The sequence below is a fragment of the Cetorhinus maximus genome, chromosome 5, assembly GCF_964194155.1.
Source record: "Cetorhinus maximus chromosome 5, sCetMax3.hap1.1, whole genome shotgun sequence".
In the NCBI taxonomy this organism is placed as follows: Eukaryota; Metazoa; Chordata; class Chondrichthyes; order Lamniformes; family Cetorhinidae; genus Cetorhinus; species Cetorhinus maximus.
Window position 1 is genome coordinate 89,633,209 of NC_135883.1, and position 12,687 is coordinate 89,645,895.

The following is a 12,687-nucleotide window of genomic DNA, read 5'->3' on the forward strand; positions in this document are numbered from 1 at the left end:
ATCAATCCTTGGAGAAATTAATTAAGCCTTGAGGCCTCTAATGGAGTTCCACTTTAATTTGATTGGTACAGTCCACAGCCCTCCAAGATACCTGTGCTCATCTAATTCTGGCTTCTTGAGCACCCGTGATTTTAATTGCTTTGCCATTGGCGACGACATTCAGATGCCTGGGCCATAAGCTTTGGAATTTCCTCCCCAAAACACTCTTGTTTTCTTTTCTCCTTTAAGATGCTCCTTAAAACCTATCTATCTCTTTGACCAAGCTTTTCTCCATCTGCCTTAATATATAGCTAAGTGTCAAATTTTGTTTTTTAATGCTCCCATGAAGTATGTTGGAATGTTTTGTTACATTAAAAGTGCTATATAAATACAAATTGTTATTTTACATTTTGGATCCCTTTTGTTATTTGTGCTTTTTTTCCCCAACTATTAATTCCATTCCCCTCTCCATCTCCCTTGAAAAGTGATATGAGCTAAACACTATCCATCTTTTATCTCGCATTCTAATGAACATTTTGTCCTTTGTTGTATAATTTCTTCTTGTTTACCTGTGGTTCTACACTTAGATTGGAAGTTGTCAATCTGCACAGAGATAGCAATCTGAGTTGGCAGTTAACACCTCAGGACTGTAAATTCCCTAGACAAGTAAAACTTCAGCTGTGTTGGGACCTCTTCCACCACATTTTGCCATTTCTAACCTTATGTACCAAATATAGGGGCTGGAAAATGATTTTTCAATGTAAGGAACCTGTGTTTGTACAAATCATATGTTCAATGCTTCTAATATCAGTTTTCACTAGCCAGATTCTCAGCATATTTAGGATTTGCAAGAGGAATGAAAAACCTTTCTTCCCAAGTGCCAAGATTGTGAACACAGCAGGGAGCCTCAGATATCAGGAATTCATGCACAATCATATATTCCCATTGTTATTAGTACATTAAATGAATGGAAAATCGTAATGGATGGAAAGCCATAGAAGCATGTGGAAGTACTCTCAATATTGGATCCTAGTGGGTGAAGCCCTGTGTTGGTAACATAATTTTGCAGAATTGATTCATATATCTTAATGTAAAAACACAGTTAGCTATAACAAAAGTAAGAAATGATTTCTCTTGAATCATAATCTGGGGATTAGAAAGTAATCTAGAGTTTATCCTGATTGTTTAGTGAGTTTTTTGGATCGCCTTGCGCAACATTCAGCCTTAGAGATAAGAAGATCCTTGATTCAATTTCTGGTTTGTACTGAGTTAGCTGATCTTAGCTGAAGTGCTGATTGAGCTGGGGAGTGGGAATATCAACCCAGGTTCCCACTTCTGATTGCTATCAGATCACCCTTTCTGGAAACTTAAAGAACTGGTTTAAATGTGAAAAATATCCTTATGTGGTATGTTTACTTTCCATGAAATACAGTGATAGTGAGTCTGATATCTTGCAGTATTTGAATTGGAAAAAAATGCTTTTGAAAAAAATCAACTAAAAGAATTAGTTAGTGTCCAGAGTCTGAGTGCATTATAAATAAAGCTTCTTATTTCCATTGACCGGTGAGATTCATCACACTTGTGATGGAATCCATGGTTTCAAATCTTGTACTTTTTGAATCAGACCCTAATTGAAAAGGGTAACTGAAAAGGGAAACTGACCCAGTTGCTAAGGAAACTAAGACTGGAACTGAGATTGGAAACCAAAACTTCTGGCTGAAACTATAAAAGGACACAGAACCATCAGAGCTCAGTAGTAGATGATGATTCCAGTGCCATACAGGCAGGCTGAAGAAGACAGAAACTGAGAATAAGCAAAGATAAAGTTGCTGCAGTTGTTTCTGCTTCTTGAATATAACATTGGTGGAGCTACGCCATCCAGACTCCTGTAAGCAGAGTTGAGGAGGTTCTGCAGACATGTGCCATTTTTGTGATGACCGTGCCCGTTGAACTCGGGTTGGTTGTGCACTGCTGTTGGCGGAGGATCTATTTAATTCCAAAAGAAGAGGAGCTGAAATAAGAGGAGGAAGACAGAACTTTGAAGGACTTTGTGACTGAAATTGATGACATAAATGCTGGATGAGCTGGCGAGCTAATTCGTAAGATCTATCTTAGCTGTATCTGCGATTTAATGTGTAAAAATTGACCATAATTTGCCTGATAATTCCTGTTTTAGAGTATAGGTGATTAACTAAGATAGTATTTAGTGTTTGCTTTGTTTGACTGCTGTACAGTAAAAATTCTGCTGTTTTGGAATCTTGTGGCTTCATGCTTTTAGTAAATAAATGGGTTTTCAGATTTCCTCTTTAAACAACGTTACTGGTCATGACCAAGATTGTAACATTGCATATTGTTTGAATTCGGAATTGGTGTTTCATTATGACCAGTAGAAATGTGTAAATAGTTTGTTTTTCCTTTATACCACACAGATTTGTCAACACTGGCTGGCTCAATGCTTCTGGAACTATTTAAACTGGACTGAGATTGGTCATTACATTGCCATCTGTCTTATCTTGGGCCCTGATTATCAGGTTTACATGTGTATAGCTTTGCTGAAACACTTACAGCAAGAGATTCTTCACCACATGCAGGCTCAGGATCTCCAGGTTTTTCTCAAGGTAAGCACAGAAAGTATATATTGGGCAGAATTTTCCAGTCAGTGTGCGGGGGGACGTGTCCAACACGCCGATGCATAAAATGATCTGCGGTGACGTCAGCCGTGCGTCCTGACATCACCATGCGCCTTCGCAATATTTTGTTCAGCAGGCGTGCAAAATGTAAACGGCCTATTAAGACCTTTAAGAAATTACTTGAAACACTTGTGAACGCTGCCCGTCCAACCTTAAGATTGGCGGGAAGGTGAAAAGCCCAAGCAGCCTTTGCTTTTTTCAGGAAACCTCATCCACAAGTGGTATGAGATTTCCTGAAGCTTTTATTAAATAAATAAATAAATTTTCATAAATTTAAAAACATGTCCCATTCATGTGACACAGTCACATGAGGGGACATGTTTAAATACATTTTTTAATCATTTATTTAATTGTTTTGATATCCATTCAATCTCCCTGAGGCAGCTCCGTGCCTTAGGGAGATTGATGCACTCTTTCACACGCATGCTTGAAAGAGTGCTGGCCCTGACTCTCCCTCCTCCCCCCGCCTGCACAGGGAGCTCTGAGCGCTACTGTCGCGTATTACACTGGGTGGGCCTTAATTGGCCCTCCCACGTAAAATGGCGCCACGGAGCCGATCATGGGCAGCAACTGGTTCTGCGCCCGCCCCTGCCCGTGCTGGATTTTTCCTATGGCGGGCATGCTGCCCGCCATGGGAAAAATCCTGCCCATTGTATTTTTTTTAAAAAGCACCTTGTACCTGCAAGTAATAAGCAACACTAGATAAATGCTTTATATGTGCATAATAAGCTTGTGTACTCCCATTATTTAAGGTTTTCTGACAGTGACGGAATGAAATTATTACAATAAAAATAATAAAATGACAAACAAATTGATGGTGCAGTCAATTCCATTTGAAGAGCAGTGAAGCTATTGTCAGTGGAATTTGTTTCAGCTCAGTTTCCTTCATATAAATACAGTATGACATCATTCTACAAGTCAGCTAAAAACGTTATTGTTTTAGGAGTGATGATATTTGAGATTGAATCAATGCTGATACAGTTGATGGACTTAGTGGGCCGAATAGTCCATTCCAGTCTTGTTAGTCTCATACTTCTGTAAGATTTTCTACTTGAATAGTGTTTGCAATGACTACTGAGGAGTTTGCTATCTAAGCTATCTTGCCGTTCCTGCTAAATGAGAAGGCTTAACTGTTGGAACATTTGTCGTTTGGTAGTACAGAACCTGCTGGGTAAAAAAGATATATCTAAGCTTTTGTCTTGCAGTCACCATCACTGGTGCACTCTCCATGGCAACACCTCTACCAATCAGAGTCCACTTGCCAACCAATCAGCACTCACTTCACATACAGTATAAATTGTTGTTTTCCCCTTATATTAGTATTCTTGCGAAGTGTCCTGATGAGTGCAAGACGAAAAGCGTAGACCTGTCTCTCTATTGGGACATTGGTGTATATGGCAAATGTTTATAACATTGAATTTTTTTTGATAGTAACTGGAGAGAAGGCTGTGGAGAGTACGCTGAATGTTTTATTTTTGGAGACAAAGATATGAATGACGACTTTACATAGTAGAGCCCATTTTCTGAATATTCACTACTGCTCAGTAATGGATGTGCATATTGGGAAATTGACTTTGTGTTATGCTTAGTCGACATTAACTTGCTTCCACATACAAGTAATACTTCAAACTTCATTAATGCCAGGTCCCAATTCTTATATGATTTGTATGATTCGCATTCAGGTACACCCCTTGTTTTCATTGCATTCTGTTTTTAAGCATCCTTCATAGCATTTTCCCTATCATGAATTTAGTTGCCATTAATACAGGCTGGTAAGAAACCTCAACCTGCTATTTAAGGCTAAATCACTTGTATCAAACTTGGGGCTGAATTTTACGTCCCGCGAGCGGGTGCGCGCCCGACCCGATCAGGAGTAAAATAGTGCGTGATGATGCCGGGCGAGTGTCCCGATGTCATCGCGCGATATTTTGATTGCGCTGCCGACTCTCACGCACACCCCACCGACAATTAATAGGCCGATTAAGGCCATTAAACTAGCAATTAATTTGTATTTTTCGCTTCCCGTCCAACCTCATGGTTGGTGGGTGGGCGAATAGGCCAGGCAGCCTTTGCATTTTTTGGAAACCTCATCCATGGGCGGGATGAGGTTTACAACAGTAATTTTAAAAAATAAAAACTTGTAAGCATCATTTTTAATATGCCCTGTTTGTGTGACTGAGTCACATGTGGGGACATGTTTCCCTTATTTTAAAATCTTTATTTTTCATTGTAAAATTCTTCAGCTCCCTGAGGCAGCTCTGTGCCTTCAGGGAGCTTTCAGTGTGTGGTCTCCCGAGCATGCTCAGACTTCAGCGCTCACGTTCCTCCCGTCCCCATCTTGGCAGCGCTGAGGTTCTCAGCGCATGTTTCATGCTGGCTGGTCGTTAATTTAGCTTTTTTTTCCAAATATAATTATATTGTGTTGCTAATAATACCCAATTGATCCACGTTTAATATTGATAAAACTCTCATTTTAAAGAATTACATAGCAATGAAAAAGCAAAAGAATTATGCAACATTGAAGGATCAAAGTTATTGACAAAAGGCCAGATCTGCTCTCAGAAACAAAGTCTCATGTACTGAAAATGGGACAAAACTAGTAACCTAGTCAGTTCAAGTCCAAATTAATTCAATAAAATCTAGTAATTATATGGTAGTTCAGCTGGGCTTAGTGGCAGTATACATGCCTCTGACTCAAAAGGTTATGGGTTCAAGCCCCTCCAGCACTTAAGCTGCCACTTAAATTCAGTATTTAGTGAGTACTGCATTATTGGAAGGGCTTGATTTAGGTTGATATGTTATTATTGAGGTTCTGTAAAAGAACAAGTCCAGAAATAGGAAGCAAATGTAACAAATTTGGGAAGAATTTATTTTCACTGAGTATGGTGAAAATGTGGAATTTGCTGTCCGCATGGCGTGGTTAAAGCAAATAACATTGACATGTTTAAGGGAAGGCTTGCTGCACACATGAGGAAGAAGAGAATAGAAGGGTTACGGCATTGGGGGGGCGGTGGGCATGATGGTAATTAGAGTGGAAATGGGCATGTGTGGAGTAAGAATATTAGCATACACCAGTTGGCTGAATCTATGAAATCCCATCTAGGAAGGGGATAAACCAACCATGGTTAACCAAGGAAATTAAGGATAGCGTCAAGTTGAAAGAAAAAACATACAATGTGGCAAAGATTAGTGGTAAGCCAGAGGATTGGGAAAATTTTAAACACCAACAAAAGATAATAGAGGGAGAAAATAAACTTTGAGGGTAAGCTAGCAAGTAATATATAATTTTAAAAATGGTCAGTAAGAGCTTCTTTAAATCTATAAAAAAAGAAGAGAGAGACCAAAGTGAACACAGGCCCCATAGAGAATGAGACTGGGGAAATAATAATGGGGAATCAGGAAATGGCAGAGGAGTTGAATAAATACTTTGCATCAGTCTTCATGGTAGAAGACACTAATAGCATTCTAAAAATGTTAAATAATTAAGGGACAAAGATGGGGGAGAAAATATATACAATAAGTATCACTGGAGAAAAAGTACTAGGGAAACTACTGGGGCTAAAGGCCAATAAGTCCCCTGGACCTGATGGGTTGCATCCTAGAATATTAAAGGAAGTAGCTACAGAGATAGTGGATGCGCTGGTAGTAATCTTCCCAAGAATCCTTAGATTCTGGAAAAGTCCCAAACGATTGGAAAACTGTCAATGTAACACCCTTATTCAAAAAGGGAGGGAGACAAAAACAGGTAACTATAGGCCAGTTAGCTTAACATCTGTCATTGAGAAAATGTTAGAGTCTATTATAAAGGATGGAATACAGAGTATTTAGAAATGCATAATATAATCAAGCAGAGTCAGCATGGCTTCATGAAGGGGAAATCATGCCTGACAAATTTATTAGATTTCTTTGAGGAGGTAACAAGCAGGATAAATAAAGGAGAACCAGTAGATGTAATATCTTTGGATTTCCAAAAGACGTTCGATAAGGTACCACATATAAGGCTACTTAATAAGCTAAGAGCCCATGGTGTTGGGGGTATTATGTTTGCATGGACAGAGGATTGGCTAACTAATAGAAGACAGAGTTGGGATAAAGGGGGCATTTTCAGGATGGCAACCTGTAACTAGTGGAGTGCCACAGAGATCAGTGCTGGGGCCACAATTACTTACAATATTTCTTAATGACTTAGATGAGGGAAGTAGTGAGGATGACACAATGAGTCTACAGGGGGATAGTGAGTGGGCAAAAAACTTGGCAGATGAAATATAACGTGGAAAAATGTGAGGTTATGCACTTTGGCAGGAAGAATAGAGGAGCTGAATATTATTTAAGTAGAAAAAGACTGCAGAAAGCTGCAGTACAGAGGGATTTGGGGGCCCTCATGCATGAATCACAAAAAGCTAACATACAAGTTCAGCAGGTATTAGGGAAGGCAAATGGAATGTTATTTCAAAGGGAATGGAGTATACAAATATATACAAAAACTATACAAGGTACTAGTTAGACCACACCTAGAATACTGTGAACAGTTTTGGTCCCCTTACCTAAGGAAAGATATACTGGCATTGGAGGCAGTCCAGAGAAGGTTCACTAGGTTGATCCCGAGTATGGAGGGATTTTCTTATGAGGAGAAGTTGAGTCGGTTGGGCCTATACTCATTGGAGTTTAGAAGAATGAGAGACGAGCTTATTGAAACATAAGATTCTTAAGGGGCTTGACAGGGTAGATGTTGAGAGGTTGTTTCCCCTTGTGGGAGAGTCTAGGACAAGAGAGCGTAATCTCAGAGTAAGGGGTTGCCCATTTAAGACAGAGATGTGGAGGAATTTCTTCTCTCAGAGGGTAGTGAATCTGTGGAATTCTTTACCGCAGAGAGCTGCAGAGGCTGGGTCGTTAAGTATATTCAAGGCTGAGATAGACAGATTTTTAATCAGTAAGGGAATCAAGGGCTATGGGGAAAAGGCAGGAAAGTGGAGTTGAGAGGATTATCAGATCAGCCATGATCTCATTGAATGGCAGAGCAGACTTGACGGGCTGACTGGCCTATTTCTGCCCCTACGTCTTATGGTCTTATGGATTTGAAGAAGAGCAGGGAAAGGTCCTGGCCAACATTTTTCCCTCAACTAATGTTACCAACAGGTTCCTGGGACCTCACTGTGCGCCATGTTTTCCTGTGCAATAGCAGTCACTGTAAGATAATAATTCCTTAGTTATGAAATGCTGTGAAACATTCTGTGGTTGTGGAAGGTACTGTCTAAATGCAATTTGTTTTTAATTTGCTGGTACAATGACCATGAGGTTGTTGTGAAAATCCACCTTGTTTCCTTATGTCCTTAAGGGAAGGAAACAGCCGACATACAACTTGTTCCATAACCACACTGTGTGTGGTTGAATCTTGATTTCCTTTGAAATGACCTACCGGTTGAATAAACAATTATAAAAGAAGGCCCACCATTACCTTACCAGGACAGCTAGCTATAAGCAATAAATACGACATTGCATTGTATCACTTACCATACATACCCATGTAAAAATCAAACTTATGTAAAAGTCAACCTGCGATTTTTGGCTTAAGATTTTGTAATTTTTCATATACATCATGTAAAATTCAACCTTATTTTTTTAGAGATCGAGGCCCAACAGCTGCTCTGATATCTTCCCCGCAATCCCCAGGGTCCCCTTCACATGCTCAAAGAAAGACGACAGGAGGAGATGCTGTCCAGGAAAGCCCTGGTGTTGATCTGCTTGTCTGCCAGAAGCTGCTTGAACTGATGTTCTGCTAATATCGCCATTGCAGACGGCCCAAATCACAGTGCTCCCCAGGGAGGCACAATCACGACCGGCCCGACATCAGGGCTTAGAACTCAACGCTACAACTTGTCAGACTGCAGCAGACCGGACCTCGCCAGGGTACACCTGTCCATGTCATAGCAACAAGCCAAGGGCAGCTGGCCAATCATCTAGATAGCCAGTCCATGTAAATAATGCTGTGGGGTCTCAAATCAAGCATGCACACCTGTGTAAAAGTCAACCGTTAACTTTGCCTAAAAAATTGGTCTCAAAATTTGAACCTCTACACAGGTAAATTTGGGCCTGAATTTTACCCTTGGCTGGCGGGCCCACAACTCGTTGGGAAACAGGCCGCCGCCCACAATTGGCCCCCAACCGTGATTTCATGCTGGCTGGTCAATTAAGGCCCGCCCAGTGTGAACCGCGTCCTCCCAATGGTTGGGAAGGCGCGGGCTGGGGCCTGTCAGTCGCTAGGTCCAATGGCAACCTGGCGGCCGGTTTAAAAACGGCACAGGCAGCTCCTTGAAGGGTGCCAGGGAAGAATGTATCTTCTGCGTGATGAACACTGAAGTTATGGCACCAAGTGTGGCTGGACTTGCCAGGCGGGAGGGCAGGTCGGGTGGGCACTCGGCCCCCCTGGTTTTCAGATGAGTGCCTTGCGGTCCTCCTGAAGGAGCTGGCTGCCAGGAAGGACACCCTTGTCCCCAGAGATGGAAGGAGGAGGCCACCGCATGTAACAAAAAGAGCTTGGGCGGAGGTGGCAGCGCAGGTCAGCAGTCATGACTTTGTGCGGCGCACATGGGTGCAGTGCCGCAAAAGGTTTAAACGACCTGCTGTGCTCGGGAAAGGTGAATACCGTGTTGGCATGGATCAGTGTGTTGAAGTGTTAAGGCCTGACTCTCCCCCCCCCGACCCCCGTGAAGCTCAGGGGTGCTAGAGTCTGAGTGCCAATTGTCAATGACACCAGAGCTGGCCGATGAGGTGAGCCCTGGCTGCTTGGACTGAGTGCCGCTCGAGGTCCGCGACTCAGACGTGCCCTGCAAGATGTTCCTCAGGTGGGGTTGGCCAGGCTGCAATAGCACTGCAGGCAGAGAGTTTAATCCATGCTCCACTGACCTTTCAGGAGAAGACAACCATAATAACATTGAAAGATTGCGGACAAGCGGAGGCCCCCCAAACTTCCTAATCCTATCCAGATTCGAGCAGGACGTCTTGGAGCTGGAGATGCGCCACACACCTCGGTCAACCAGCCTTGGAGAGGTTGCGGTGTCAGACGAAGGTCAGAGTGCGGTACACAGAGATGAGAGTTTCAGATGGTGCAAACATTCTTGTGTAGTCTCATCATTGATGGGAGCCTCAAAACTAGATTCCCCATTGATCATTGAAAGATGATGGCACCATGATGCAGATCTCAATTGTCTCACCAGGGTGCCTGGTTGATGTTTAATGACTTAAACTAATTACATGCTCCCTTAGATTCGCCAGCACGCACTCATTTACAGGATCCCAAAGAGCCACCCCTGATGCCAGAGGACAGCCAGGTTTCACATGCGCCTGCGTCACACCTGCTCTCTGAACCAGGCACCAGCGCAGACACCAGCACCTCGGTGGACGTTAGATCCTCGGCTAGAATGTTAGAGCACAGTGGTGAGGGCACTTCGCACTCACGTGGGGAACAGGCGGAGGCAGAATGTGCCCAGGGCAGTCAGAGGACTGCAGGAGACCGGGATGATGCTGAGTCGAAGGCAGATGATGAGTCTCTGAAGTCTGCCATTAGGTGGCAGATGCTGGGTGTCCATCAGGATGTGCGGGAGGATCTGGCGGAGATCCATGAAGGGTATGCGTGCCATGGTCCCTGTTGTGAAGGGGTCCATGTGGAGCATGAGCACTGCGTTGACCCTCATGGCTGAGTGCACAGCCTCCTCCATTGAGAGAGTGGCAATCTTTTGGAGAGGCAGCTCCAGGAACAGAATCGCCGGCTCCTGGGGTTGTGCTCGGACCTGCAAGCCCAGGTGGTCAGTGCCAGTGTGGGAGATGGATGAGGGGCCCAGTATTGCAACTAGATGCCCATCCATCAATGGTGAGCAGGGAGGTCCAGAGCAACCTCACGTTGATGCACGTGCTGCTTGTCTCTGCAGGCTCGTCTCAGGGCACTCTGGATGACGTCCGCAGCTCCTCTACCCCTCTGCCAGTGGCCGTTGCATCTGATGAGACTACGATGACTGGGGAGATGCCAGCCATGGCACAGGTCGCTCCCTCCAAGGTGGGGGCAGCACAGGCTCCACTGGCCAGAGACTGACCACCAAGATCATCAAGGACAACAAAACACCAGAGTCAGCAGGCTGCATCCAACGCCGGTGCCAGCGAGGAGGGGGGGCACCAAGACGTAGCACTCACAAGTGTAATTTTAAGGCACCATGAGCACAAGAGGGACTGGTCATGGGTGATCATCTGTTGTGTAATGTTTTGTTTATGTTTTCTGGTCTGGGAATTAAGACCAGAGAAGGTGATGTTAATTTTTTTTGTCAAAAAGAGATAAATTTTGTTTTTCTCCTAATGGCCTGAGTATGCTTCATCTTTTTATTGTTACGGTGCAGGGTACGCCAGTATGTAATGCTGGATGTGAGTGGCTCTTAACTTGGTTGCACAGGCACTGAATCGACTTTGGGTTCAAATGAAAGGATAATTTCAGACATCCGAGATATAGGTGGCAGCCCTGTCATGAGGTGGAAGCAAATCTTTGTCAGCCTAGCTGAAGGAGTGTTCGATCAAGGCGTCCCTGAAAAATACAGAGGTCTTCCTCCTCAGCGTTCTCCTCACCGTGCTCCTCTTCTGATTCACTAATGGATTCATCTCTGTGGCCAGTGGAGCTGCGTCAACATCCTCTTCCTCCAGTGGGTCCCCCTTTGCCAGGGCCAGATTGTGGAGAGTGCAGCATGAACCACTATCAGTAACATCTGCTCTGAGGGGTATTGTGGTGCTCCCCCTGAATGATCCAGGCATCAGAAGCACGTCTTCACCTATGATCATCGCTATCATGGCCCTTGTGGAGGCATGACTCCTATCATAACACTGCTCTGACTCTGTCCTTGGGTTGTGGAGAGGAATCATGAGCCGTCTTTTCAACGGATAGCCCTTGCCACCCAGCAGCCATCCATCCAGCTGGGTTGGAGCACTGAATAGCCTTGGCACCTGTGAGCATCTAGGGATATAAGCGTCATGGGAGCTGCCAGGGTACCATGCACAGACTTGCAGAATCTGCGTTCTAGGTCACATACTATCTGGACGTTCATCGAATGGAATCCCCTCCTGTTGACAAAGGCACCCTGCCGACCCACTGGCACCTTGATGGCCACGTGTGCAGTCGATTGCACCCTGGATGCGGGGAACCCAGCAATCGCTGCAAAGCCTCTGGCTCGCTCAGCCTGACTGGCCTCGTCCATACGGAAATGAACAAATGTCATTACCCACCTGCACAGAGCTTCTGTCACCAGCTTGACGCAACTGTGGACAGCTGATTGGGACACTCCAAAAGATCCCTCACTGACCCCTGGAAAGAGCCAGAGGGATAGAAGTTGAAGGCCACTGTGACCTTCAGAGTCACTGACATGGGGTTTCCGCCCACACAGTTGGAGGTGATCTCAGGCCCAAACATCTGGCAAATGGAGATCACGGTCTCCCTGGAGAGTTGGAGCCTCCTTCGGCACTGCAACTCAGACATATTGAGGTAGCTGTATCGCTGCCTGTAAACCCTGGCAGCAGGATAGTGGCGACTTCTGTGGCCCCTTCTGCCATGGACTATCTGCTGGCCCTGCACCCCGTGTACCTGCACCTCTCCTCCCACCGGTCCCTCCCCTGAAAGCTGCATTGGGATACCTGGCCTCTTCTCCCTTCTGCCCCTCTCTTCTTCCTCAGATGAGGTGCCACCAGTGGAGACCACAATCCCCATTACCAGGGACACAGAAGGCTGTCTGATACCTGGAAAGGTGCACACAGTTTGAATTTTCTGGAGGCCTTGGAGACACCAATGAGTCCTAAAATGAAGCCTAGAAATGCTGGAATGAAGCTTGAGAGATGAAGCTGTTAAGTTCAAATAAGCAACCAGCAGCAAATATCTCCAAAACTCCTCACTACTCACACTGGCAATGCTGCTGAACCTTTTTATCCCGCCCCTGGATGAGGTTTTGCAAAATGTGGGTTGCACGTTTTGCCTGTGCAACAAGCACAAAAT

General features: G+C 44.4%; 1 protein-coding gene across 5 annotated transcripts in view; it reads left to right on the forward strand.

The window, feature by feature from the left end:
• Positions 1-12,687, forward strand: part of tbc1d32 (TBC1 domain family, member 32) — a 411,412-nt gene that overhangs the window by 363,714 nt on the left and 35,011 nt on the right. For all 5 annotated transcript variants that reach the window (XM_078542168.1, XM_078542171.1, XM_078542172.1 and 2 more), the window contains one exon: positions 2,409-2,597. In XM_078542168.1, the coding sequence (XP_078398294.1) occupies positions 2,409-2,597 (189 nt within the window). The remainder of the gene's footprint in view (positions 1-2,408; positions 2,598-12,687) is intronic.